We start from the raw sequence: 26732 nt of genomic DNA, 5'->3' as shown, positions 1-26732 counted from the left end.
CTTGCCAGCAACACCAACTCAGTCCTGCCATTTTGGCTATAAGCTTTTCTACAGTCCCAAAAGTGCAATACAAGCACTCTTTTCGCTGGAAGAACAAAACGTTTGCTCAATCTAATGCTGCACTTAGAGAAACCAACATATGGGTGAAGATAAGCGCTTCTGTCGCTAGTACTCTGAAAGCTCATTCTAACCCTTCTAGCACTGCCTGATTTCCCTATAAACTAGTCCAACCCCCTGCCACTTCAAGGACAAAACTGCATGCCACACACACTGTTTTGCCTATTAGGGGTGGGTGTACAGCTGAACGCTGGAGTAAGAGCCAGATGCCTGGCTCAGTTCGAGGTCCTCTTGGACCCTCAAGCCCGAAGTAAGCTGAACCTTCATGTTGCGTCTGCCATGCCACCCACGCTCTAAGCTGATGCATCAGGAATTAAAAACAAAACATTAACCTTTGATGTAAAACAGGAAAGAAAGAGATACCTGTCTAGTGGCTAAATTGCACAACACGAAACCAGAAAACCTGGCCTCGATCCCACTGTCCCTGCTTGAATAAATTGTGTGATCCTAGGCACATATTATTTTACAGTGTCTTCTTTTTCTTAATAATTTTACACAAGAGCACCATAAATCCAGGAGTCCTGTATGTAGTCTGTACGTAAGACTTTTGTGTCTGATTTAAAAAAAAAACTATAAATATGGTCAATTTATAATAAGAATCTAAGCTACATGACAACTGACTTGTCTTTTACTTCACTTAGCTTTGTGATCAGGTCGGGGAGAAATTAAAATGTTTAAACCTGAATTTAGAAACAATCACTTTTAATAAATTCCTCTCAGTGGAGTGATATAGACTGATGTACTAAGGTGAAAGGCGTCGGCATGTTGAAGAAATACAGAAGAAACTATCATATTTTATATGATGTTTCTTGCATGATTTACATGCCAAATATTTTCAAGGCTCTTCCCGTCAAACGGCTCTTAGAGGCAGCTGGCTCTGGTTTGGCTCCCTGTGATAATTTGCTGGTTCACTCACCTCTTTGGTCTCCTGACTGATAGAGCTGAGTGAGCCACTGAAAGCTCCAGCCAGACTTGAGCTTGAATCATGGCTCTGTGTCAGCTCAAACTCCGGTTAGAACCTTGAGCTCATAACGAGCCGGGCTTCATGCAGCTTCTGCCTCCCTCCCCTCTACTTGAGATGTGGTGTTACAGTCAGAGCTGCTAACTTTGGAACTAGGGAATGAGGTTTGAGTCTCAGGGTGGGCTAAACATTCTGTGATTCTGGGCAAATAGTTAAAAAAATTAATGGGACCTTATGCAATGTAATTGGTGCTCACGTAAACAGGGCCGAACTGGCTGTAGCGGGCACCGGGCATTTCCCCAGTGGGCCGCCAGGGTGGGGGCCGGTTTGGACTCCTGGGGGGACGTTTTTGTTACTGGGTGCCGGTTTTGCAGTATAGCTGCAATATCACCACCGCCTGTAAAAAAGCAGCTTCTGTGAGAAGGGAGTGGTGCCTTCCACTAGCACCCCCCAAACTCCTCCCTCCGGCCGAGCTGTGCCAGGGCCGGTTTCGGTTCCCAGTCCAGCCCTGCAGGTAAAGCGCTCCAATACTTTCGGGTCAAAGTCACGGTATATAAAAACTGCAGAAAAATGCACAAAGAGGTCAAAACAAAGCATTAACATAAAACAAAGAAAGACAAATAGTTACCTATTTACTGTCTGTGTACAAAGTGAAACCAGAAAACCTGCATAACTATCACTCACACCGCCCCCCCTCCCTCAGCCCATGGCTCTTGTAGGTGGCTCAGCAAGCCCCAACGTGCCGCGCACATTTTTAACGTAAACCGGAAATGAGTTAAATATTATCCAAGCTTATTCCGAACGAACAGTGCCAGCTTGCCCAGCGACCTTTGAGCCAGACACTGATTTCAGAGAAATGCACGCTTTACTGCGTTCTTTCGAATAAAATGAGGCAAAGCACAGCTGTTCAAATTAAACAAAATAAATATATTAAAAACTGTACACTGTAAACTGAAAAAGAACCACTGAGTGAGCAAGTACATGAGCAGGTATCCCACGATACAAGGAGCTATTCACCCTCCTGTGAGCTACATTTGGTCGCTAGCAGTTCTTATTTTGGAAGCGGAGGGTAATCTATTTGGTAAACTTTTACCACTTGTGGTGTTTGCCTTTCATGTTTTTTTTGCACTTCACTCCATACAGTCAATTTCGTTTTAGTAATTTCCTTCAAAATCCCCACATTTGCCTCCAAATGTGACTGGAGTGTTCTGTGCCGACTGCTTGGGGCACATCTGGATATCGCGCACCAACAACGACAAAACGACAGATAGTGGGTCCAGAGTCAGTCTCCTCGGAGTCTATTGGTCTTGTGTAAAATGGAATAGAGAGGAGTGTGTGGTCATGTTTAAGCCTGTTGTTGGTTCAGACTATGTATAGGCCTTGATTCCAAAGAGTGGTATGTAACCCTTTGTGGGACTGGGGGCAGTTGGGGTACTGGGCATGAAATGGTTTGAAAGTGCATCTGGTTTGAGGTAGTCACTTCAGGCTCCGATGGCCAATCGTTCAAAGAAATCAGTTCTGCAAAAGTTTGGTCCTCCTCGGAGTCCTGGCACTTCAGGTCCCGCTCTATTGCCAACGCATCCAAGCAAGCATGGGCTCTGTTAAGCATGGATAGCATCCACCAGCCCAGGCAAAAATACTGCAAGGCATCAACAGCCAACTGACTGCCAGGAGTAAAAAGTCACTGCTGAGAACCTAGTTTGCTTAAACAGCCAAGGGAGGTCTGGAGGCTTTTCTGGCATGGAAGGGTTTGGAGCCATCAGTGGTGTAGTGAGATCAGTGGTACTCCACGGTAACACACCAGGACCTCCGCTGGCACCCACAAAGGAAGTGCTGATCAGCAATCATGGCACCAATCTCACTCGGCCTGCGCAACGACATAGGAGAGGAAGCCAAGAAAGAGCGGCAGAAAGATCAATGCGCCCACCCATAGGCTGATGCTGAGGATTGACAACCGACGGGATTTACGCCTCATGGTCCTAGCTGCTTCCAGATCACCGGTCCCCTCTGCCTGAAACAAAAAAAAATTAATAAGAAATTTGAGATCTTACAATGAACCCCCACAGCAAACAACAAAGAAAACTGTATAATAACATCAAGGATTCGCTCGCACAGCACCAAATGAATAAGCAGGTCTGCTGACAACCTGTGCAAGATTGGAAACCAAAATCTGTCATGTCAGAACTGTTATTTCATTTGAATACCCAGATATTTGAGAAAATATTGGAGTGACGCGCTTTCATTCTGGTTAATGGGCTGAGAAAACTGCCTATTGTGTGTCACCTTAATGAAACTCTCAAGCAAGCTGGCTGTGTGTGATATTTAGACACTTATGTACGGCCGCATCCAAAATGCAACCAAACCCAACAATGACTCAATGGAAAACAAAGTACAGCTCTACACACACAGTATGTATACTCAATAATATTGGTCCTCACTCTTGTGGACTTTCGTTGTCCTGGTGGCCCATTCGCACTAGTGAAGTAAGCACTCTCCCTCCCTGATCAGGAAAGGGCGTCTCAACCCTCCAAGAGGGCTGTTACATCCTAGAAGTGTCCTACACCTACTCTAGGTTGCAAACGCGGAGTAGGATTTTTTTCCCCTAATGTCATCTCGGTTCTGCCTATAATTTGGGCTTGGCCAACGATGCAACCCTGAGAAAAACAAGAGGCGAGGACAGATCCCAACCACTCATTCAGGGCAAGAAAGTCAGGACCCATGATTGCTGCTCCGGTCTCAGAGATCAGCTCTCCACTTGCCTGACACACTCCTTGAATGTGTCTCCAGTCAAAAACAAAAACACAATACATCTTCAGCTCTTGTATCATCCTTGATTTCTGGAGGTGAAAGCTCCAAACCAGTGGCGTAGCTTGGTCAGTAAGCCTGGGTGGGTGTGAGCTTCAGATATTGCGACAGTCAGACTATAATATCATGATAATTATATATGAAAAGCAGCGCTTGAGGGGTGCTTAAGACCCAAGGAAAAGGGAAAAGAGTGAGGATTGTGAGGGGTTCTTTAAACAGTACATAAGTGTTTTTGCCTGAGTGAGTATTTAAAAATTCCAGTTGAAACATCTTACCATACCAGACTGAAAGCTTCTGTACCCAACTATTTATTAAATAATACATTGTTTAGGGGGGTGTAACACCCCAAACACCCTCCCCAGGCCCGGACTGGCCGTTGCGGGCACCGGTCAATCCCCCGGTGCGCCGCATGGGTGGGGGGCCGCTTTGGGGCCCCTGGGGGCCGTTTTTGTTACAGGTCCGGTTTTTCAGCATAGCTGCAAAATCGGCCCTGTAACAAAATCGGCCGAAAACTGGCCCTGGCAACGAGCTCAGCCGCACCCCCGGACCCAATCGAGGGGGGAGGGGGGGGGGGGGGGGGCGAGCACTTTGCCAGGGCCCGTTTTGGTACCCAGTCCGGCCTGAACCTCCCTGAAGCTACGGCCCTGCTCCAAACACGTGGCTTGTCTGGTGCTCATCATACAATGCACATGCTACTGTTCTGAAGCACTACCACCCACTCATAGTTGTAGGAAGTGGGGCTTCCAGTCACAGCAACAACAAAAAAATAAAAGCAAAAGTTAGTTGAGGTGCTAGGCTGAAGCTCCTGGTGTATATAATTTATTTCTAAGAGCATAATAGAAGGCAGAGTAGATATGAGATTTGTAAGAGGCTCCAGTAGGCACAGGGACTTCAGGGAAGGATGGGATAGAGTCGGGGAGACATGAAAAGGGAAAACAGAGCATGTTTCACTTTCAACATACTTCTATTAAGCTTCCAAATCTGAAAGTCATAATTTAAACATAATGCAATCTGTTGAGGTATTTGACTTCTGCTCTAATATTTGGCCCCTTTCTGGAGTTTAAACCATAAAAAGACTTATCTGAGGGATTGCATCGGGATTCTGGGGTGACCTGTCCTTGTTTTGAATGAATCCACGCATCTGAACAGTTTCGCACAGCGATTCTCATCAAGTTAGACAGAAGCCCGTTTTTTGGGAGGTCCAGGTGTGCCTATTGTCTTTCACATCAAGGGGCAACTTCTCTCTCGAGGGTCACAGATGAGCTTGTTCCTTCGAGCACTAAGGCGGTGTCTGTCTCAGGGGTTCAAGGGTGACTGCGACCTCACTGGGCTAACAGTGACTCAGTATCTGGGGGTCAAGGGCCACCTTGATCTGAGAGGATCTAGTGTGAATATTGTCACATGGAATGGCTTGAAAATGCTTCTCGTGGGAATAGTGAAAACTGCATGTTTTTGAAGGGATAAACCCACGCATTCCCACAGAGACAGGTGAACCCGCCCACTCTCGCATGTTCAGGGGTGCAGCCAAGCCCACAGAGGCAGGAGTTCACCCGAGTTCACAGCACATGTACCCAAGCATACAGGGTCGGGTGAAGCCGTCTCTATCTAGTCAGCAGTGAAACTGTTCTCAAGGGCTCAGGTGAAAACCCGTGCTCACAAGGTCAAGAGTGAATTTGTCTTCGTGGGGTTAAAGGAGAAGTTCTTCCTGTAGGCTCGGACTTGAGGCTTCAAGATACTGCCACCCATAGATCAGCGTATTTAACAACAAGGGGTGGTGATGGACAGAGTTTCTGAATTAAGCAGAATACTCTCACCCAGTCAAGAGATCAGGGCTAGATCCAACACCGTTTTTTAGCTCAGTGCACCATCCCAGCTCAGAACCTGGCTATATGCAAATTAGTCTGTTCCTGTCCCAGTGCATGATGGGAACAGGGCAAACCAAACTACCAAGCCAATTCTTACACTGGGAAGGAAACAAGCTACCGGGGACCGGTTTCTGGCATTTCAGCCGTCGTCGACCCCCTTTTCTGAATCGTTTTTGGCCACTATAGGTGTGGCAGGGTATACTCAGACATGAGTCCCTTTCTCACTGCTCCATCAGGATTCAAGCAAGCCGGGCCGAAGACGGCTGAAATGCCAGAAACCGGTCCCCGGTAGCTTGTCTCCTCTCTGGTGAAGAATTGGCTTGGTAGTTTAGTCTGCCCTGTTCCCATGATGCACTGGGCCAGGGACAGACTGATTTGCATATAGCCAGGTTCTGAGCTGGGATGGGGCAGTGAGATAAATAACGGTGATGGATCAAGCCCTGATCTTTGGACTGGGTAAGAGTGGTCTGCTTAATTCAGACACTCTGTTCATCACCACCCCCTTTTCTGAATCGTTTTTGGCCACTATAGGTGTGGCAGGGTATACTCAGACATGAGTCCCTTTCTCACTGCTCCATCAGGATTCAAGCAAGCCGGGCCGAAGACGGCTGAAATGCCAGAAACCGGTCCCCGGTAGCTTGTCTCCTCTCTGGTGAAGAATTGGCTTGGTAGTTTAGTCTGCCCTGTTCCCATGATGCACTGGGCCAGGGACAGACTGATTTGCATATAGCCAGGTTCTGAGCTGGGATGGGGCAGTGAGATAAATAACGGTGATGGATCAAGCCCTGATCTTTGGACTGGGTAAGAGTGGTCTGCTTAATTCAGACACTCTGTTCATCACCACCCCCTTTTCTGAATCGTTTTTGGCCACTATAGGTGTGGCAGGGTATACTCAGACATGAGTCCCTTTCTCACTGCTCCATCAGGATTCAAGCAAGCCGGGCCGAAGACGGCTGAAATGCCAGAAACCGGTCCCCGGTAGCTTGTCTCCTCTCTGGTGAAGAATTGGCTTGGTAGTTTAGTCTGCCCTGTTCCCATGATGCACTGGGCCAGGGACAGACTGATTTGCATATAGCCAGGTTCTGAGCTGGGATGGGGCAGTGAGATAAATAACGGTGATGGATCAAGCCCTGATCTTTGGACTGGGTAAGAGTGGTCTGCTTAATTCAGACACTCTGTTCATCACCACCCCCTTTTCTGAATCGTTTTTGGCCACTATAGGTGTGGCAGGGTATACTCAGACATGAGTCCCTTTCTCACTGCTCCATCAGGATTCAAGCAAGCCGGGCCGAAGACGGCTGAAATGCCAGAAACCGGTCCCCGGTAGCTTGTCTCCTCTCTGGTGAAGAATTGGCTTGGTAGTTTAGTCTGCCCTGTTCCCATGATGCACTGGGCCAGGGACAGACTGATTTGCATATAGCCAGGTTCTGAGCTGGGATGGGGCAGTGAGATAAATAACGGTGATGGATCAAGCCCTGATCTTTGGACTGGGTAAGAGTGGTCTGCTTAATTCAGACACTCTGTTCATCACCACCCCCTTTTCTGAATCGTTTTTGGCCACTATAGGTGTGGCAGGGTATACTCAGACATGAGTCCCTTTCTCACTGCTCCATCAGGATTCAAGCAAGCCGGGCCGAAGACGGCTGAAATGCCAGAAACCGGTCCCCGGTAGCTTGTCTCCTCTCTGGTGAAGAATTGGCGTGGTAGTTTAGTCTGCCCTGTTCCCATGATGCACTGGGCCAGGGACAGACTGATTTGCATATAGCCAGGTTCTGAGCTGGGATGGGGCAGTGAGATAAATAACGGTGATGGATCAAGCCCTGATCTTTGGACTGGGTAAGAGTGGTCTGCTTAATTCAGACACTCTGTTCATCACCAGCCCTTTTCTGAACCATAGATCAGCGAGCTTACCTTCATGGCATAGATGAGGGCTACAATGCCTATGCAGGAGAAACCACAGATGATGCTGGTGATGGCAAGGTTGCGCGGACCATGCTTGGTGCAATGCGGCGGCTCCTGGGATCCGGTGGCATCTGGGGACCCAGGGGAGATCAGGACCTTTTCCTCCTCAGTGGGGAGAGGTGCTGCATGACCATTTCCTGGTAGGGTGACGTTGGAGTCCATCACTGCGGCAATAGGGTGGTGCTTCCTGCAACCGGAGTGGCACAAACCTGGGGTAGAACTGTAGAAATTAAAGAGTGTGAGATGTCAAATTAGCTTAAAGAGGACCATCAAGGAGAGGATGAATTATACAGGGGAACATCAGAAACCACACAGGACAAGAACTACGCACTGGAGTAGTAGAGATGATGCTTATTAGAGTAGACGTAAGAAGAGCCCAGCCTCCACCATTAGCCACAGTTACTCCTAAAGTTTACTAGCAGCACTTATCTACTGACCATACTCAGGTTACTGAGAAAAAAGCATAATGTGATGAGCAAAATGTTTGAATTCATCTCAACCAATGATAATCACTCAGGGCCACTTACAAGTCCATCGTTTTTGTGCCTCAATGCCATCCCAGAGAGAGACCAGATATATGCAAATTAGACTTGATCTGTTCCAATCGAACAGTAGATCTTGCACTATTAGGCCAGATCGCCTCTAAATGGGAACACATACAACCCCCGACTGGATGCGGCCTAGCTGCACCTCAGCTGAGAGGAACAGCTTGAGTCTAATGGCACAGTGAGCAAGAGACCAACGTCTAGGCCCACCTGTCACACTTAGGTAATCTCAGTGAGAAAAACAAAAAGAAGTGATGGGAGGAATGTCTGGCTTTTGTCTAGAGTGGCATTGAGGACAACAACAAAAACCTGGACTGAAAACATGCCGAGTTATTGCCAGTAGCATTTCACTGCTTACCCGTTTTTAAGTCAGTCCCAAGGTTACTGGTTTTGCACCGTAACACCAAACCTCACATTCATCTTAGTATCAATATTTCAGGGCCTCTCCCCTACATGTACAACCTCCCTGTTCATGGTGCTCTAGGACCATTCGGGGGTCACCGAGAGGCATCTGGTGGTCTTCAAGAAAGTAGAATTGCCTTCCTGTCCATATCTCATGGTTTATGATTCTCACATGACTATCTGGATACAATGTCGTTTTGCCATTTTTGCAGCCGTGCATTGCTGTATTCATCTGTAAAATGTCTTGTTAAAACCATAAAAAGCACCAAAACATTCAAACTCCCTTCCTGATACCAACCAAAAGGGGGCTACAGAGGGATGATAACAATAGTTATGTCGAGCCTACCAGACAGTGTAAGCAGTACAGTTGTGAAAAGCTATTGTGAACTTCCAGTGGGCTACCAGGCCATCTATGCTTATCATTGGCAGGGTCGTAGCTTGGTCAGTAAGACTGGAGGGCGCGAGCTTCAGATTTTCCAACAATCACGCTGGCATATAATGTTAAAAAAAACATTGCACGACAAGGAGGATGTATGAGAGGGCAGTGAAAAAGAAGAGGAATGTAGATTGGCCGGAGTATTAAGTGCGAGAAAACACAATGTTTTGTAAAACAAATAACATTTTTGTGGACTTTGAAAACAGAGAGGGAGAGTGTGTGTGTGTTTTTTTTTATGTGTGCATGTAAAAATTCCTGGTGAAATCTGACAGACACTTCACCATACCCGACTGAAAGCAACTGTACCCAATTATTTATCAGAAAATACATTTATTAGGGGGTGTAACACCCCAAACCCTCCCCCCCCTGAACTTACCCCCATGGCAATTGGTTGACTTTGTCACTCTAGCTAGCTTCTTAATCAATGGCGTGTTTTGTGCATTTTGTGTATGTACCTTTTCTGGAGCATAGCCTCTTTACTTGTGTTTTTACACTGCTCAATTTAAGAGAACTACTTTTTTCTTTTAGGTTAAGCACTCAATAACAGTGCTTGTATTTTGTAGTTCTCTCCTTTGTGAGCGTTTCTCTCCCCCCTCAATCCCCTGTTGTGCTCCGTGGTTCTCTCTCCTTCCTATGCTTCTGCCCAATCCATATTCCTTGCTTCCACGTGTGGGTCCCATGCAAAGCCTCTCCTTCCCTGTGAGTTCCGTGTTGCTTTCTCAATTGTTTGCTTCTACCCGAAGGAAAAAGTCTTGGATCCCATGCGCTCCTTGTGATCCCCCCACCTCCCATAAAACTCCGTGTTGATTTTGCCTTGGTCTGCTTGTGCTAGCACATTAAAGTTCACGTTTCGTGGATGCTCAATTACTGCGTCACATGTGCTCATCAGCAATGTTGCATTGTATCGGGCACAAGAAGTTGTCTCCAGGAGATTGCTGTAGTTAAAATAGACATAGCATGATGGTTCCTGATTCACGTTCTTTAGAAGTGAAATTATTTAACCCAAATGTTTGAACAAGCACTGGCAAAACCAATAGCTCTTGCTTTTTCGATAGTTAGAGCTATTGGCGTTGTAAATGACAATGTATTTTTCCCCCATGTGTTATGGAATGGAGTGGATATATGTGGTGTGGAGTGGAATTATGTGGGTTGGATTAGAATTGTCATTTGTGGAAATGTGTGGCGTGGAATTGTGTGGTGTGGAGTGGAATCATATGGCATGGTGTGCAGTGGAATTATATGGATAGTAATTATGTGATATAGAGTGTACTGGATTATGTGGAATGAGATTGTCATGGAGTGGAATTATGTCGAATGGTATGTTGCGGAGTGGTATATAGTGGAGTTTAATTATGTAGTGTGCTGTTGAATTTTGTGGCATGGTGTGGAATTCTGTGGTGTGGTTTGGATGTATGTGGTATGTTGTGTAATTGTGTTGTTGACTTGAATTATGTGATTTATTGTTTAATTTTGTGGTGTGGAATGGAAATGTGTGGAGTTGAATTATGTGGCGTGGAACTGTGTGGTATTGAGTGAAATTATGCTGATTGGAATTATGAGGCATGGTGTGAAATATATTTGTGTTGATTGTTGCTATGTGACAGAGTGGTTTAATGTGGGGTGTATTTATGCGGTATTGAGTAGAGTGTAATTATGTGTAGTTGAATCATGTTGCATTGAGTGGTATTATGTGGAGTACAATTATGTTGGTTGGTGTTGAATTGTGTGGGTGGGGAATTGTGTGGTGTTGTGTGTCACACTAAACATCCAGGTATGCCACAAGGTACCCAGGCGAGTGGAGAAATTTTCTTTACTCCGCATCTACTTCAGACTATTCAGATAGGATTCATATTAATGAAGATTAACGGATTTGTCCAAGATTATACAATGTAGTCAAGTGAGAGTCAGGTTTAAAACCCAAGTCAACTGGATCCACAGTCAACAATTAAAGCTCTAGATCTTTTCTAAGAAATTGAACGTATATTTGGTTAGTAACAAATTTCTTGTGAAGTCTGTTTATTTCCAAAATTCAGATCTTTTTATTAGGTTTTATGAGACAAGCAAGCAAACAATAAAACAAAAAATCTAAACACGGCAGACCAACTTGATACATCTTTATTTTACCACTAGAACAGATCCTTATATCACTGATGGGTGATGCTGACATCAAGTATAGCTTATTTTTCTATATCATTCTCTTTCATCTTGGTATAATGTCTCCTACACCCACAAGGCCATATCCACGGTAGTCAACAGCTACTTGAGGGGGGGAGAACAGAATTACCAGCTGCACTAAATCTGAACATGTCCAACCATGCATGCATACCAAAGCCAACCAGCATTGTAGCTGGCGAGCCCCAGAATGAAGAAGCATGCCGGTGTGCTTTTTAAGGTATCAGCCAGCTGGAATATGGTTTCATAGGCTACATTCTTATTTAAAGTGCACAATTGTCGTTTGTTCTGAATTTGTGAGGGCTTACAGTAATCCTTTGTCTCTTAAAAGGCGGAGATCCACTCCTATAAATAGGTTTCAGTTTTCAGATTTCACAAGTTCCTAATTGGGTTTGCTGCTTAATAAAGGGGCATTATTACAAGTTAAAAAAAAGCAGAGTGAAAAAATCTACGGTATGTGTGCGTTTAATAACATACATTTAAATACTCACTGCCTCTGCAGCAATGCTTCAGTGATCACCTCTCCTATACCTCGCCCTACCTCCCAAACTAAATGGCTTGTGATAGAGGTGCACACATGCACAGTTTCACAACGAGAGACTTTATGCCTGAAAACTTTTAGCGGGGCGTGATTGAGGGCTGTTTGGCATGAGCATTGATTACCTGTAATATTTATTTTCATCAACCATCCAAATATCAGAATAATCCCAGTGCCAATCAAAAAAACAAAAGCCAGAGACATGCATATATAAACAAAGTAACAATGTGTTTGCAAAAAAAAAATGCTGTTAATGCCGTGTGTGTTTCTAAACTAAAAATTTCGTCAGTGGAGTGCGTTTGATTCAGAAAGACAAAATACACAACATTACAAAAACCAGAGCTGAGGCAATTGAGCTAACCTGTGTGTTTATAAACTAAAAATATAGTATATGGTTGGAAAATAAAAATACCGTCAGCTGAGAGCGTTTGCTTCAGAAATCCAACAAACAGAACATTCTGAATAACATGAGCTGAGGCAATCAACAAAATTTGTGCGCTGGAACTAACATAAATGGCCAGAAGGGAAAGACTACATGTAATAGGGACAGGCTCCATGGGAGGTAATAAAACAACAAAAGAAGGAACAAATATAAACCATTCACCACAATAAAGTAAGGATTTGCTAAGGGCACACAAAGGAACAAATGAAACGCCATGGGCGTGCTCTAAGCCAGCAAAGTAGATACAGCATATCTCGAAGACCTAAAAACTGAGCACAAATGTTCTAGTACCATTTTACAACATGATGTTTCTCATAAGCAAGATTAAAGTCCACATTTTAATGTATTGTATTCCGTTTTCATGAATTACATACAAATACTCAAAGTATAAAATAATTGCTATTTACGTTGCATGCACTACAAATAAACGTGATTCAAGTCGCCCACTAACAATTACCAATGATATTTTCACCCAACTTAATGGCTGTTTCTTATTTTTCTAAAGTTGAAGGGTGAAATGCTGAGTTAGCTGCCGTTCTTGGTCGAGACGTGGGTGGGAGGCGGGAGTTGTACCAAAATGTTCATGGGCCTTGTGACTTCCTAGGCCCGACCACTGCCTGCACATGCGTATGTGTGTCTACGCTGACTGGTGGCAGTGGGTTCTTTCAGATGTCATAACAGTCAGTTAATGGCTTAATTTGCCTGTGTTTTCTAGGAAGCTCGGTCTCAATGGGTTGTGTTGGAGAATGATGTGCAGTGTGCCCTGGGGAAGAGTGCTTTTGTGAACAGTCTGAGAAGGGGTGGAAAATAATTGTGTTTTTGACTTTGCAAAATTATGAACATGAAAACATCGTAGATAGTATAAGGAATAGTGATACTTGAGATTAAGAATATTTTATTAACACTGTGACATAATTTCTATGTGTGATAGATAAAAGGTGTTACAAAGTTTAATTATTCTCATCTAAACCTTCCCCTGCCCCTTTTCCTGACTCCTACAGAACTATATCCAGAACTCCTCTGCCCGTGTTCCTGATTCCTACATGAACTATATCCAAAGCTCTCTGTGTGTTCCTTACTCCTACAGAAATATTTTCAAAACTCACTGTCTGATCCTTACTCCTTCAGAACTATATCCAGAGCTCCTCTGCCCGTGTTCCTGACTCCTACATGAACTATATCCAAAGATCCCTCTGCCTGTGTTCCTTACTCCTACTGAGCTATACACAAAGCTCTCTCTGTGTGTTCCTTACTCCTACAGAAATATAGCCAAAGCTCCCTCTGCTCCGTTTTTTACTCCTATAGAACTATTTTCGAAGCTCCCTCTACCCCTGTTCCTTACTCCTTCAGAACTATATCCAAGGCTCCCTCTGTGTGTTTCTTACTCCTACAGAACTAAAGCCTAAGCTCCCTCTGCCTGTGTTCCTTACTCCTGAAGAACTGTTTCCAAAGCTCCATTTGCCTATGTGTCTTACACCTACAGAGCTTAATACAAAGCTCCCTCTGCCAGTTCTCTTTATTGCTACGCAACTATAGCCAAAGCCCTCTGCCTGTGTTCCTTACTCCTACAGAACTATACCCAAAATTCCCTCTCCGTGTTCCTTACGCCTACAGAACTATACCCAAAGCTCCCTCCATCTGTATTCCTTACTCCTACAGAAGGAACTATATCTAAAGCTCCCTCTCTGTGTTTCCTACTCCTACAGAACTATACCAAAAGCTTCCTCTAAGCGTTTCCTACTCCTACAGAACTATACCCAAAGCTCCCTCTGCCCGTGTTCCTTACTTTCGTCCTGTTGTTCCCTCCGCTGTGTTCCATGCTCTCCTGTCTGTCCCTATTCCTCACGTGTTACTTCATCTCCATTGTCCTTCGCCTCCTCACGGCTACACTTGAAACCAAAAGAAGCCCTGGGAATAGTCTGCTTTAGAAGCGGGTGATTGCACCAGAGAAGTTGGGGGGTTTATGGGCACCTCTTCTAAAAAAAAAACTGAACTTTCACCAATATTCAACCAAAACCATAGGTTGTTCAACCTGTTCTAAAAGGGAAGGAATGGAAAACATCAGCAGCCGGGATTGTAACCAGGAACAATAACCTATTCTACGCCGTAATTTATGTAAATGTAAACAAAAGTGGGCGCTCGATACGAAACACTCGACGCCAGACTGACAGACGTTTGTGTTGACGGTGAAACGGTCCCTTCCGGTAAAGAATGAGGAAAAGCTACCCAAAAATGGTCAAAAATACGACACCCCTTCCATGTACTATCTTTGAACACGGCGCCTGTCGCGCCATCGCCTATCACCATTTATCTTCCAAAAAATATGATGTCGCTAGAAGTGACGCATGATACCTGAGGTACCGCCGCTATCCGCCCGGGTACTTCCGTTCCCTCAGTAACGTCCTAAGCGTGACGGGTGTGACGTGGGTCCCTCGAGCTCTCTGTGCCTCACGCACGAGACCTAACTGGTCTGCGGCAAGCCATTGTGGCAGCCATGTGTTCCACCTGGCATTTCCAATGGTGCTGGAACAATTTTCAGAGCGTGGATGCTGCCACATCATCACTGAAGTAAGGGGGGTTGTGAATACCCCTCCCAAGATCACACATACACACCTAGTGTAGCCAATAAGCCACCTCAATTTAGAAGGAGAGGCAATGAGTTAGTATGTAGCTGGTGGTGAACTTTGAAGCTCGAAAATGTCACTAAAGCATCGTGTAGTCGCGCACCGTCACCTACAGACACCATATTTTCCATGAAATGGTAACAAAATTGGCACAGGCATGCAGTTTTACTGTTGAAGGTATATACTGCACACACGATAATGTGTGGAAATCAGGTATCAACAACTATTTTCAGTCGTACATCACCGTCTTGATTTGTTTCAAACCCATTAAAAACTTTGTTTCTATCACACTTCGGAATTACAAAAAAATGTGCTTCGAGTTAAAAGAGTAAGCAGCAATTTGTCAGAAGACGTTCTCTGATGTTTGACCTCTGGCTTTGGAACGTGAGAAGATAAAAACTAAATCTGAAGGCCTCTTTATTGATCATTCACCTTCTGAACTCCATCATGTCTAGTTTGGGGGTGCTGCCGCACCCCAAGCAGCCTTCCAGAGCATTTCCCTGGAGGACCCTCTCCTTTGGAGGCCTCTTCATGAAGGCCCGCTGCCGAAGTTGTCACCTCTGTTATTTTCTCCAGCTCTCTGGGCTTTATGGCAGCAGGAACAATAAGCAGAGAGCAGGGAAGGGAAGCGATGAAGGGGAAGAGAGGGGAAGAAGAGCAGAGAGTCCAGATGGATGAGAAGAGAGGAGGGAGCAAGCTGATTTGAACATTTTGCAAGGGTTGCTTTTTGCTGCCATTACGGGTCTGGCCCCGCCCAGCCTAGCCATGGTGCAGTCAGTGCTTAATTTGTAAGAAAATATAAATGGGCCGGTACTGTCCGGTATGGAGCAGCTACACTTTTCTGTTTTGAGAGGGAGAGTAACTGCACTTCTTAAAAGAAAAATAATACTTTTAATTGGAGAGTACCTGCACTTCTCAGAAACGAGCAGATACTCTAGTACAGAGTACCTACCTGCACTTCTATTTTTCCATTTCAAGTACTGGTCTGGAGGGCACTGCAGCTTGCACCATACATTGCCCCTGCCATGCAGCCAATGACAGAATCAACGCATCTGCTAATCCTCACACTCCTACAAGTATTGTATTTTGTATTGTAATTCCATTTATACAGCGCTTACTACCCCTGACGAGGCGTCAAAGCGTTTTTTCGGCGAGTAGCATGCTACTCCGTGACCCATAGAGGCTTAGTGTTGAATTAGTATAGTGAAACATGCAAGTACATTTTAAGTGGTGGATAGGTTAGTTAGTTAGTTGGATTTGGAATGATAGTAGAAGGCTAGAGGAGGAAAAAAGGTTTGTATTTATATAGCGCTTGTTACCCCTGATGGGGTGTTGAAGCACGCTATTCAGGAAGCCCATAAAGGATTAGCGGTGAATTAATATGGTGAAATATGAAAGTAATTTCAGTGGTGGATATTAGTCATTTGGAGTGAGAAGGATAGCGGAGCAATAAAAGGGGAAAAAGAGGTTTGCATTCATATAAGCACTTGTTACCCCTGATGGATGTTGAAACGCTTTTTTGGCAAGCAGCACGCCACTCCGGAACCCATAAAGGATTAGTGTTGAAAATTAGTACAGTAAAATATGAAGTAATTTGAGTAGTTGATATGTTATTCAGTTATTTGAGTAGAGACTGGTAGGTGGCCGGATAGTGAGGGGAAAGAGGTTTGTATTTATATAGCGCTTGCTACCCCTGATGGGGTTTTAAAGCGCAAGTAGCACGCTACTCTGGAACCTATCAGGATTAGTGTTGAAGTGTGACGATTTGGACTATTTCAGGCCCCCAGGCGCTATAAGACTGGTTGGGCGGCAGGTACTAGTCATTTATTTTTAAAGCATATTTAAATATTATTTAACTATTGTTGTGGCCATCTCTAAATACGCCAGACAGCTCCACCTTGTGGCAGACTGTCACAAGCGCTGGTGTTGGCAAGTACAGGTGCCAATCACTGGCTCAAATTAAGCACTGATGGTGCTTTATTACTAGGTAACATGGGTGTGCGTGGGGGGGCAAGGAGGGGCGCTTGCCCCCCCCTGGGGTGCCCCTCCTTGCCCTCCCTGCAGACGCCCATGACCATCACTACGAGGCACCATATGCAGAGTGGAGATGCAGGGGCTCTAAGAAGGGGTGAAAACACAGCAAAGCCTCATTAACAATTAAATGGTCTTTTAAAGACCTGTGAAGTACTTGGGCTGTGTGTGTGCCCCGGAAGCTGTCACAGCCCGGCTGACACACATGAGGGGGGCTGCAGTAGCCTTTTGAGTGCAATGGGCTTTGTGCACCTGGCTTTAAACACTCTTGGTGCTAAAATCTGTTAATTTGTTTGCTGCTAGTGTAGTATCCGATGGCAGCTTTGTCTCCTTTGGGTCTTTTGATCCTTTCCCTATTGATTTGTGCTTTTATTTTTTCCTCATTCTTTCTCTGCTTTCGTTTGGTTTCCTTCTTTTCCTGTCTTACTCTGCTTCTTTCTTATTTTCTTTTTTTTTTGCTCTCTTGACTTTTTCTTTCTCTGTCTCTCTCTTCCTTTTCTCTTACTCTCCTTGTTTTCTCACACATTCTCTAGCTCTCTTTCTCTTTTTATATTTCTAACCTTTTCCCTTTCCCTGTTTTGAGAGCAAAGGGACAACTCTTATCCTTAGGGACCCCAAATGTGAACCTTTTGCAATACAGTTCCTGTGCTATTAATGCTATATGCTCACTGTTGCCTGACTGGGCTACCCAAGTGTTTAAGTGTTTACTGTTTGTCAAAAATACTGGATCTTTGAAATATTTATCGACCCTGATCAGGGAGTAGTGCTAAAATCGGGGTAGTCCTCTACTTACAGCTGGATATTAGAGTGTGAGATTTTACATTTTGAGTCTTTCATCTAGCAGGGAACCATAGAGTTATTGCATTAAGTGAAATCAGGATCCCGGGAATTTGCCTGTCCTGTTAAGTTATCACACGTAGGCATGAGTTAGTTGGTGATAATTCTAATAGACCTGTGCAATAACTCTCTCAGATCCATTTCAGTTCTGTTGAGTTGGGAGCATACAATCATCACACCTATCATGAACAAGCATTGGCATAGCCAATAGGTCTCGCCTTTGGGACCTGCTGCATAACTAAATACTTATAAAGTCCCAAAGGCGAGACCTATTGGCTATGCCAAAGCTTGTTTTTCTCAGCTTGGCCTGAGCATTACCCGATCCTGATTTTTTGCCATTTTAGCCCCACCACTATTGATTAACATTAGCCACGCCCCTTCATTTGCCAGGTTACCCCCCCCCCCCCACGAAAAATTTCTGCGGACGCCCATGCTAGGGCAGAGTGGACTCTGGCGTCACAGCAGTATAGTTCCGCTGTCTTGTGTTGGGGTTAGCCGAGTAAAAGAAATCTCAGCGCCAAGATACACTCCCCGAAATACACTCCCGGGTGTGGTGTGAGCTTTAAATGTACACTTAACATAACTGCCCATAAGCAGTTCTAGTAGTTCTTAAACAGCGCCAAGAACACTGCCCGCGCCCGGTATTCTTCACACAAGATATATTTTGAAAGCAGAACTACTCACCTTATGGGTCTCAAGGCGCTGGGGTCACATGGTGCTCAGCTGAGCTGCCACAGGAGCCGTGGATAAACCGTGAACCCTGTGCTCCGAAGTTAGCTTCTCTGGCCGCTGCACCACACCTCTCCACTTCTCAAAAACGTGGGATATTGTATTAAATGCCCTTTGAGGGCTGTCTGTTAAACTCACTGCTTGGTGTCAATTGGTCTGGAAAACTAGGCTGTAAAATGTACTATTGGGTCCGATAGTCCCGAAAATGTTCGTGGAAAGGTATCCCCTTCCGAACTCCTCCAGAAAGAGTTTGTTTTTGGCTTTCCCTCATGGTAGCCTTGCGGTAGAGCCTAGCGGAATTGCTTTATGCAGCAGCGACGGTATAACACCCCCCTAAGCCTCCTGCGCGCAGGAGAGTCGACACTCCCAGCGACCCCGTTCGGTTTTCTCTCCCCAGGGACAGGCATGTCAGCTGGTTAAATCCTGCTGTGGGGAAAAGTGAGAGTCCAATGCGCTGGCAGCACTTTCATAACGTCACTGGCATTTACAAAGAATATGTTTGGGGGGGTAACGCTCATAAGGTAGAGCTGTAATGCCAGGGGTGCTGAACCTCAACATATTTTGCATGGCACCGCTCACCATTTTGTGTTATATAGCTGTCTCTTACCTCAAATGCGGCTGGTTTGGGGGTCCGAGCCCCAGTATTCTGCCACGAGACGGCCTTCTGGGGGCTGCCCTGTGTGTACAGGTGGTCCCTCAGAGGAGGGCTCTGGCTGCCAGGGTCCAGCGTAGCATCTCCAGCAGCACGAGGGTGGGCAGGGGGTCTTGCAAGGCTCTTCACGGCGCTCTAGTAGCCCCTCAAAGACTCTGCTGGTCCGGGTGCGCTCCTCACACTGCCCGCCGGTGCCCGCTCCTCGCGCGGTGCCAGTCTCTCCTGCCCGACGGTGCTTCTCTCTCGGAGGCCCGCGCTCTCTGTGCGCTCTCGGTCTCACCTGGGTTCTTTTGGGGTGTGTTCTCCGCCTCTCACCGCAGTCCGTGATGTCAGGCTGACTCAGGCAGGCTCTATGTGCGGAATGTGTGCGCCTCCCGGGCGGGCCAGGTATGCGGTGACGGCCTCGGCACCTCCCTGGGAGGAGGGCGACCGAGATCCACACACACGCGCCGCATGGTGCAGCAGATGGCGGCCCCATCCTGGCAGAGGACTGGCACACGCCCGCAGGCCTCTCTCAATTGCCCCCTAGTGGTTTGGGGCTTTTTGGCCCAACGAGGCACGTCAAACCACATAATTAAAGAGGAGTCCCTTAAATAAAAGCTCATCCTTTCGTGTGGGTTGCAGGGAGTGGTCCAAGCACAGTGGAACGGAGCCCTGCCCTCTTTCCCCACCACTACAAACCTCCATTAGCCCGATAAAAATAGAGACCAACCACATCAGGAGCACCCTGGGGTCCCAGAGCTCTGGATGAACCCAGGAGGGTAAGGTTGGCCCCTGCAGGGCACGGGGCTCCTTCCAGACCCCCTATCGAACCAGGCCCAGCCCTGTGACTCCCACATGCTGCAGAGGGGCGCGTGTCTCTGCGTGGTTGAACCCCGGCCTCGCTGGCACTCCACCATGGAGTTTGCACTTCGGAGCGGGCTGCGTACGCGCTCACCTGGGAATGCGGACCTGGATGCCTTCCGTCTCCTCCCTCCACCTCTTCCCATTTTAGGTGAATTCCAGGGCCAGAAATGTCACCGCGACTCTCTGTGCCAACGCCCATCTGGGCCCTGGCAGGCGTGACGCCCGCGCCTGGCACCGCGCCGGAAACCGGTCTCACCGCGAGCAGCTATTCTTATCCAGCAGCCCCGGCGAGAGCAGAAACCGACTGAGCGCCGTTTGACATTGACCCCCAGGCCTGAAATATTTCTGCATCGGGCGAGTTTCAGCCAGCCGCCTTTGACCCCGAAGCACGGAGTTAACTAAACAGCGTGTCCACGATTCCTTAGCAAAGTTACATTATCACTTATTGGTTCATTGTTGTAATATAATCTGCGAAACAATCAGTTTTGTTTCAGATGAAATTTAGGGTTGGTTAGTGGTGCAGCTAGAGACAAATTTCGGGGGGGGGAGGGGGCGGGGGATAATTCTTCCAGCAATCGTCAGAGTGGAGATGCAGAGCAGGTGTTAAGAAGGGGTGAAAAACAACAAAGCCTCGTTAACAAGTAAAGTCCTGTGAAGTCCTCAAAAACGGTCTGTAAGTGTGCCCAGGAAGCCTTCTCTGCACCGGGTGACACACAGAGGGGGTAGTAGTACCTGCCGTGCTTGAAACTCAAGCCTCAATGCTTGGTAGGGTCACAGCCGAGGCTGGGAGTGAGGGTAGTGAGTGATCCTTCAGAGAGCAAGGAAGCAAAATCGTGTTTGAGTGGACGGCTTTCTTTCCCAGGGTGGGACAGTCTCAGCTCTCCCAACACTTTTCTGTTTCTGAACAAGTCACTGCTTCCGACAGGCCAAGAGGAGACTCGCTGATATGAAATTAACTCCAAACTAATGCCAAATAGCACAACACCAACCACAGTCTGTGCTCACAAAACGACACATCTGACGTTCATTGAAAGAGTAGACACACCTCCCAATCCACTTATAAACAAGCATTTACAATGCAACGGTTTCGCCTTTGCAAAAGTTAGAGCTATTGGCATTGTAAATGACAACATTTTTATTTATGTGTTGGTTTTGAAAACAGATAAATAAATGGCATTGTCATTTACAATGCCAATAGCTTAATCTCTCGCAAATTCAAGACCTATTGCATTTGCGCGCACACACACACACGCACACACGCACACACACACACACAGCCACACACACACACACATACACACACACACAGAGCCATACACACAGATCCACACACAGATCCACACACACACATAGAGCCACATACAACATACTTATCTACAATAATTAATTAACAGTACTGACGGTGCAGCGCGGTAGCTAACAACTTCATGCTCCGTTGGAAATGGATTGCCCCACCATGTTTGAGCAGAGTGCAACAAATATAATTGCGTACTTTAATCGACAGCTCAACATTTCCTGTCTTTATGTATGTGTAGTGTATTGGTATCCTATGTATGGAATATTCACACAGAGCATGTGTTACTTCAGAATTTTCCACCCGGATCTGTCTTGCAGACCAGACCTGTAATAGTTTGGCATGCCCTGTGATGGAGATCAAAGGATTTTGTGTCAATAAGAGTTGAAATGTTAACAGTCAAGAGCAAAAAACATATTCACACACACTTCATGTTTGTCGGTACGGGGCGTGGGGGCCGAGAACAGCAGGCCGACTGGGGGGCGAGGGGCAGGTGGCTGAGCCCCGGAAGGTTGGAGGGCAGGACCGGGCGGCTGGGAGAGCTGAATCAAGCAGCAGTCGGCCGCCGAGGGAGGAATACAATAAGACTAAAGTGGGGCAAGGGTGACGGAGCAGGGATCTATGACAGAATTTCGACAGACAGAATTTCGACCTACACAAATATCGGCGTAATTATATCGATAGCAAAAATATCGACGCCCTATGTACAACATGGTAAGTACCAAAATATCGAAAATTTAATATCGATGTAAAAAATATCGTTGTTAAATATATCGATTTTTTATTTATTTAAAATAACATTAAAAAAACGGTAAATAATACATAATAATTACTTAAACATATTTAAATATATGTAATAATTGTTAAAAAAATAATAATACATATTTAATAAAAGAAATAAAATAATAAATCATATATAATATATAATTACTTAACAATAATTAGTATTCCCACTCCAGTGGGTGTAACAGTAGGGCAAACTGACCCTGAACACTAAAAATACCCCTTTACCCAAAAACCTAAAACTGACCCTGAACCCTAAAAATACCCCTTTACCCATAAACTGAAAACTGACCCTGAACCCTAAAAATACCCCCTTACCCAAAAACTGAAAACTGACCCTGAACCCTAAAAATACCCCTTTACCCAAAAACTGAAAACTGACCCTGAACCCTAAAAATACCCCTTTACCCAAAAACTGAAAACTGACCCTGAACCCTAAAAATACCCCTTTACCCAAAAACTGAAAACTGACCCTGAACCCTAAAAATACCCCTTTACCCAAAAACTGAAAACTGACCCTGAACCCTAAAAATACCCCTTTACCCATAAACTGAAAACTGACCCTGAACCCTAAAAATACCCCTTTACCTAAAAACTGAAAACTGACCCTGAACCCTAAAAATACCCCTTTACCCAAAAACTGAAAACTGACCCTGAACCCTAAAAATACCCCTTTACCCAAAAACTGAAAACTGACCCTGAACCCTAAAAATTCCCCTTTACCCAAAAACTGAAAACTGACCCTGAACCCTAAAAATACCCCTTTACCCAAAAACTGAAAACTGACCCTGAACCCTAAAAATACCCCTTTACCCAAAAACTGAAAACTGACCCTGAACCCTAAAAATACCCCTTTACCTAAAATTAATTAATATTACAAATAAATTACTTCCCACCCTATTCCCCTATAAACCCACAACCCGCTCCAGTAGTAAAACATATAATTTAGTTAAAAATACACATAAATTATCAATTAATTAATCAATTAATCAATTAAATTAAATCATTGCCAATTAATATTTAATTGCAAAATAAATTAATAATTGAAAAATAATTATTTAATTACAAATAAATTACTTCCCACCCTATTCCCCTATAAACCCACAACCCGCTGTGGTAGTAAAACATAATTTAGTTAAAAATATACATAAATTATCAATTAATTAATCAATTAATCAATTTAAATAAATAATTGCCAATTAATATTTAATTGCAAAATAAATTAATAATTGAAAAATTAATTATTTAATTACAAATAAATTACTTCCCACCCTATTCCCCTATAAACCCACAACCCGCTGTGGTAGTAAAACATATTATTTACTCTTATATATTTTTAAATTATAAAAACATATTAAACACATATTATAACAATTAATTTTAATACTTAACTTATATTTCTAACACATATTAGTAAATCGAAATTACTTACATCGATATATATGCTATCGATATTAGTAATTTCGATATTACTTACCTTAGGGTCGATATTCTGGCCATCGATATTCTGGACATCGATATTCTGTCCCATCGATATTAGCAACTCGATATAAGTGTAGGTCGAAATTAAAAACTCGATATTTTGACTGTTTACCGACGGAGCAGTAGCCCTGTAGGGCGGATGGGGGAGGGGTAGCATGGAGAGCCACGCTGAGCTCAACGTATCCTGTCTTTATGTATGTGCAGTGTATTGGTATCCTATGTATGGAATATTCACACAGAGCATGTGTTACTTCAGAATTTTCCACCCAGATCTGTCTAGCGCAAACATGACCCAATATTATTGATATCGACAAGGAGAATAACAATTCGGTCAGTAATATGATATGGCAATAATGTTTTGATTATGATCGTACGAATACTAGCATTATTAACATTATTAATGTTAACAGCACATTTATAAGCATAATATGCCCCCAGAAGTGCTACTCACATGTACCTTCTCCATGGAGAGTTCCTGCTCGCTGTCCTGGTTCTCCCTGTCGCTTTCTTCCTCTTCGGAGCTCCTCCCGCAGCTTGGGGAGCTGCAGCTTTCTCTCTGCATCCAGGAGGCGGGGAAGGGCTGAGGATCCACAGAGAGTGGTAACAAGGGTGCCAGGACTCGGAGGAACTCATCGGACTGGGCCCAGCCAAGGGACAAGGACACTAAAGATACTGCCATGATTCTGCAGTTGAGGGGGCACAGGGGGAGATGAGGGAGTGCTCCTTAAGCCACCGATCTGCTCTCCCAAGGGATCACTAATGTCAACACGGGCCTGCTATCTTAGTTACTGCGTAGTCCCTTAGAAACTGGCGTGTGGAGGTGTTACAGAAGCATGGTTGCCATCTTGAAATAGGGAACTCTTACTCATTTCAACTAAACAGTGTAAACAAAGTGACATATTTAAATTTTTTTAAACCATAATTGCTAACAAAACGGTCAGTAACCATTATTTCCACCGGAAAGACCAGTGGTCGTATGGGGTATTTTCAGTCTTTGCATTGCGTTTTGCACTCATCTTCATTTAAATGTATTTGCTATGAAGTGAGTTTCCGCCGAAAACTAAAACAATACCGAAATATGTTCACTTCATTTTTCTTAAATACACATAATAAGCAAGAAGCAAGAATATTTTCTTGACACCACCCTCTCAAATGCGCATAGAACCGTTTCAAACTGATCGCCTAATTTACTTTCCGATTATTCAATTTTCACAGTTCCAGTATTGTAGAGTTGTGGGGGCACTGAAGCGCTTGATTACAGGGCACACAACGTCTATGCCGGCGGCTAACCACAGAGAGCATGTAGTGTGCAATGGTCTTGTCACTGGTCAGGCTTGACGGAACATGCACGGCCATTGCTTGGAATACAATCTTGCATACCGGCGCACAGTACCAGCGTGGAGCTTTTCAGGGGCTTGCTCCAACCTTCGCATGCCTGAGACCTTGTACCCCTGGCTGGGGGTGCTGCTATCACGAAATACCCCCTCCCCCGCCACTAGCTGTACTCAGATGGAGCACAGGCAACCGCAACAGCTGACACAATCCAAATGGTGGAGGGGGTAGAGGCGTGGCTATCAATGGAGCAGCAGGTGCAGTGACACCAGACCTCGCTGCAATCTGATTAATGCAAACATGGCGGGAGGGGGTGGGACGCATGTTCTCCCGAGGCCCCACCGCAACCTCATGGATATACTGCAGATGTAGAGTCGGTGGGCGAACAATATAGTTATATAGGAAAGTTCACAAGCTGAACTATTGTAGGCATGGAGTACCTACGATAAACCATACGTGCTATACTGCAGATCTGAACAGCAACAGGGTGAGATGGTGGAGTTCCAGTCATGCAACAGACGTAGTAGAGTAACGGTAAATCAGCGCTATGCCAACCCATCTAGGTGTTCGCGCTACACTGCAGGAACGCTACTGCAAGGTACAAGGATTTTAGAAATAGAGGCGTTTTATTGGAAAGGCGCTACAGCGAGGCGAAATAGGTTTTGCAAGTCCAGTCGCCCTACAACCAGACAGTAGGAAAAACAAGAAAACGTTGGTGTCTGCTTGTACTTTTCCAGCATGCACAGCCTGCTTGTTATCATGTGTAAATACAGCGAGGCACTGAACTGCCAGAGTGCCGTGGTGTGTCATAGCAACAGCTGCAACCACTTCTTTAAAACAAGCACTCACCCTGGGGATCTTGGCGGTTCTTCCTTGTGCCCCACGTGTGCTTGATGGCAGCCTCATGGCCGCTGTGAGCTTCCTCTCAGTGGTTGCAGGGTCCGGACCTGCCCCTTTCGTGATATCATCATGGGGACACCCTTGACATCACGGAGGGGCGTGCCCGGTCCTTGCAAACGGCGAGGAAACTCACGGCTGGGGATTCCTGCACACCGGCTGTGCGGCTATGGTGATAGCAGCGCCAAGGGCTGCCAATAAATAACAAGCACTCGATTCTGCCCCACAACGGCAAAGGCACGGACAACGGGAGGGAGGGCGGAGGATAAAGAAGGCACAACAGACACAATTGTGGGCGTGTTTTCGCCTTCTCCCCTTCCCATTGGCTGGAAGGTAAAATTTCAGCCAATGGGAAGAGGAGAGGGCGTGACTTAAAAAAAGACACGGAAACGCCCCCGAATTGCGTCGAGGCGGGCCCTGAACTCAGTGACGCTCCTCTCCTCCAATGGCTGGCCAGCATTTACGAGGCCAGCCAATGGAGAAGAGGGCGTGTTCAGGCCCCCATACTACCAACAAAAGATTTCGGCTCCGCCCACCCACTGCTTACGCAGTGGGACGGTAGCCGAAACCTAAAAATAACCCTTACCAGAGCATGATCCTTTGCTATCACAATCCTGCAGTTGGACAGAGACCATTGCTATTCCCTGTTACAATGCAGCCAGCACTTCACATGCTCAAACACTGCAATACCATCACTCATTGCACATATTACCATCTTTATAAAATAAAAATAAAATATCCTGTCCACCCCTTCTATTTTACACTCAGTCACTCAATCAATGTCCAAGCAGTAGCAGCCACGTTTCACAGATGAGTTGACAGTGCTTGTGGATGAAATCCTCAGAGTCGAGCCTAGTCCAACAGACTTCCATCAGTCAGAAAAAATAGATGCGGGACGGGATCGTCAACAAGGTGAATGCAGTATCCCCACCCCGAGCACAATGGAGGACATCAAAAAGAGGTGGTACAATGTAAGTTGG

General features: G+C 45.5%; 1 protein-coding gene across 3 annotated transcripts; it reads right to left on the bottom strand.

Moving 5' to 3' along the window:
- Positions 1–1984: 1984 nt before the first annotated feature.
- On the bottom strand, positions 1985–20213 carry TMEM265 (transmembrane protein 265). 3 transcript variants are annotated; one of them, XM_086931675.1, is made up of 3 exons: positions 20056–20213; positions 7660–7930; positions 1985–3089 (listed from the first exon to the last, which is right to left on the bottom strand). In XM_086931675.1, exons 2-3 carry the CDS (start codon positions 7870–7872, stop codon positions 2937–2939), a joined length of 366 nt encoding a protein of 121 aa, XP_086787801.1. In that variant the 5' UTR covers positions 7873–7930; positions 20056–20213; the 3' UTR covers positions 1985–2936. The 3 variants fall into 3 exon arrangements, with proteins under 3 accessions (XP_086787801.1, XP_086787800.1, XP_086787802.1); XM_086931674.1 differs by lacking the exon at positions 20056–20213 and adding an exon at positions 19074–19775; XM_086931676.1 differs by lacking the exon at positions 20056–20213 and adding an exon at positions 18422–18645.
- Positions 20214–26732: the final 6519 nt, after the last annotated feature.

The sequence above is a fragment of the Lissotriton vulgaris genome, chromosome 7, assembly GCF_964263255.1.
Source record: "Lissotriton vulgaris chromosome 7, aLisVul1.2, whole genome shotgun sequence".
Lineage (NCBI taxonomy): Eukaryota > Metazoa > Chordata > Amphibia > Caudata > Salamandridae > Lissotriton > Lissotriton vulgaris.
The sequence above is the reverse complement of the archived record's forward strand: the minus strand, read 5'-3'. Positions and strand labels throughout refer to the sequence as shown.

Excerpts from the sequence above, each read along its gene's own strand:
- TMEM265 (XM_086931675.1), bottom strand. The coding sequence starts at position 7,872 with ATGGACTCCAACGTCACCCTACCAGGAAATGGTCATGCAGCACCTCTC. Across the intron at positions 3,090-7,659 it reads CCCTCATCTATGCCATGAAG|GCAGAGGGGACCGGTGATCT; the intron begins GTAAGCTCGCTG and ends TTTTTGTTTCAG.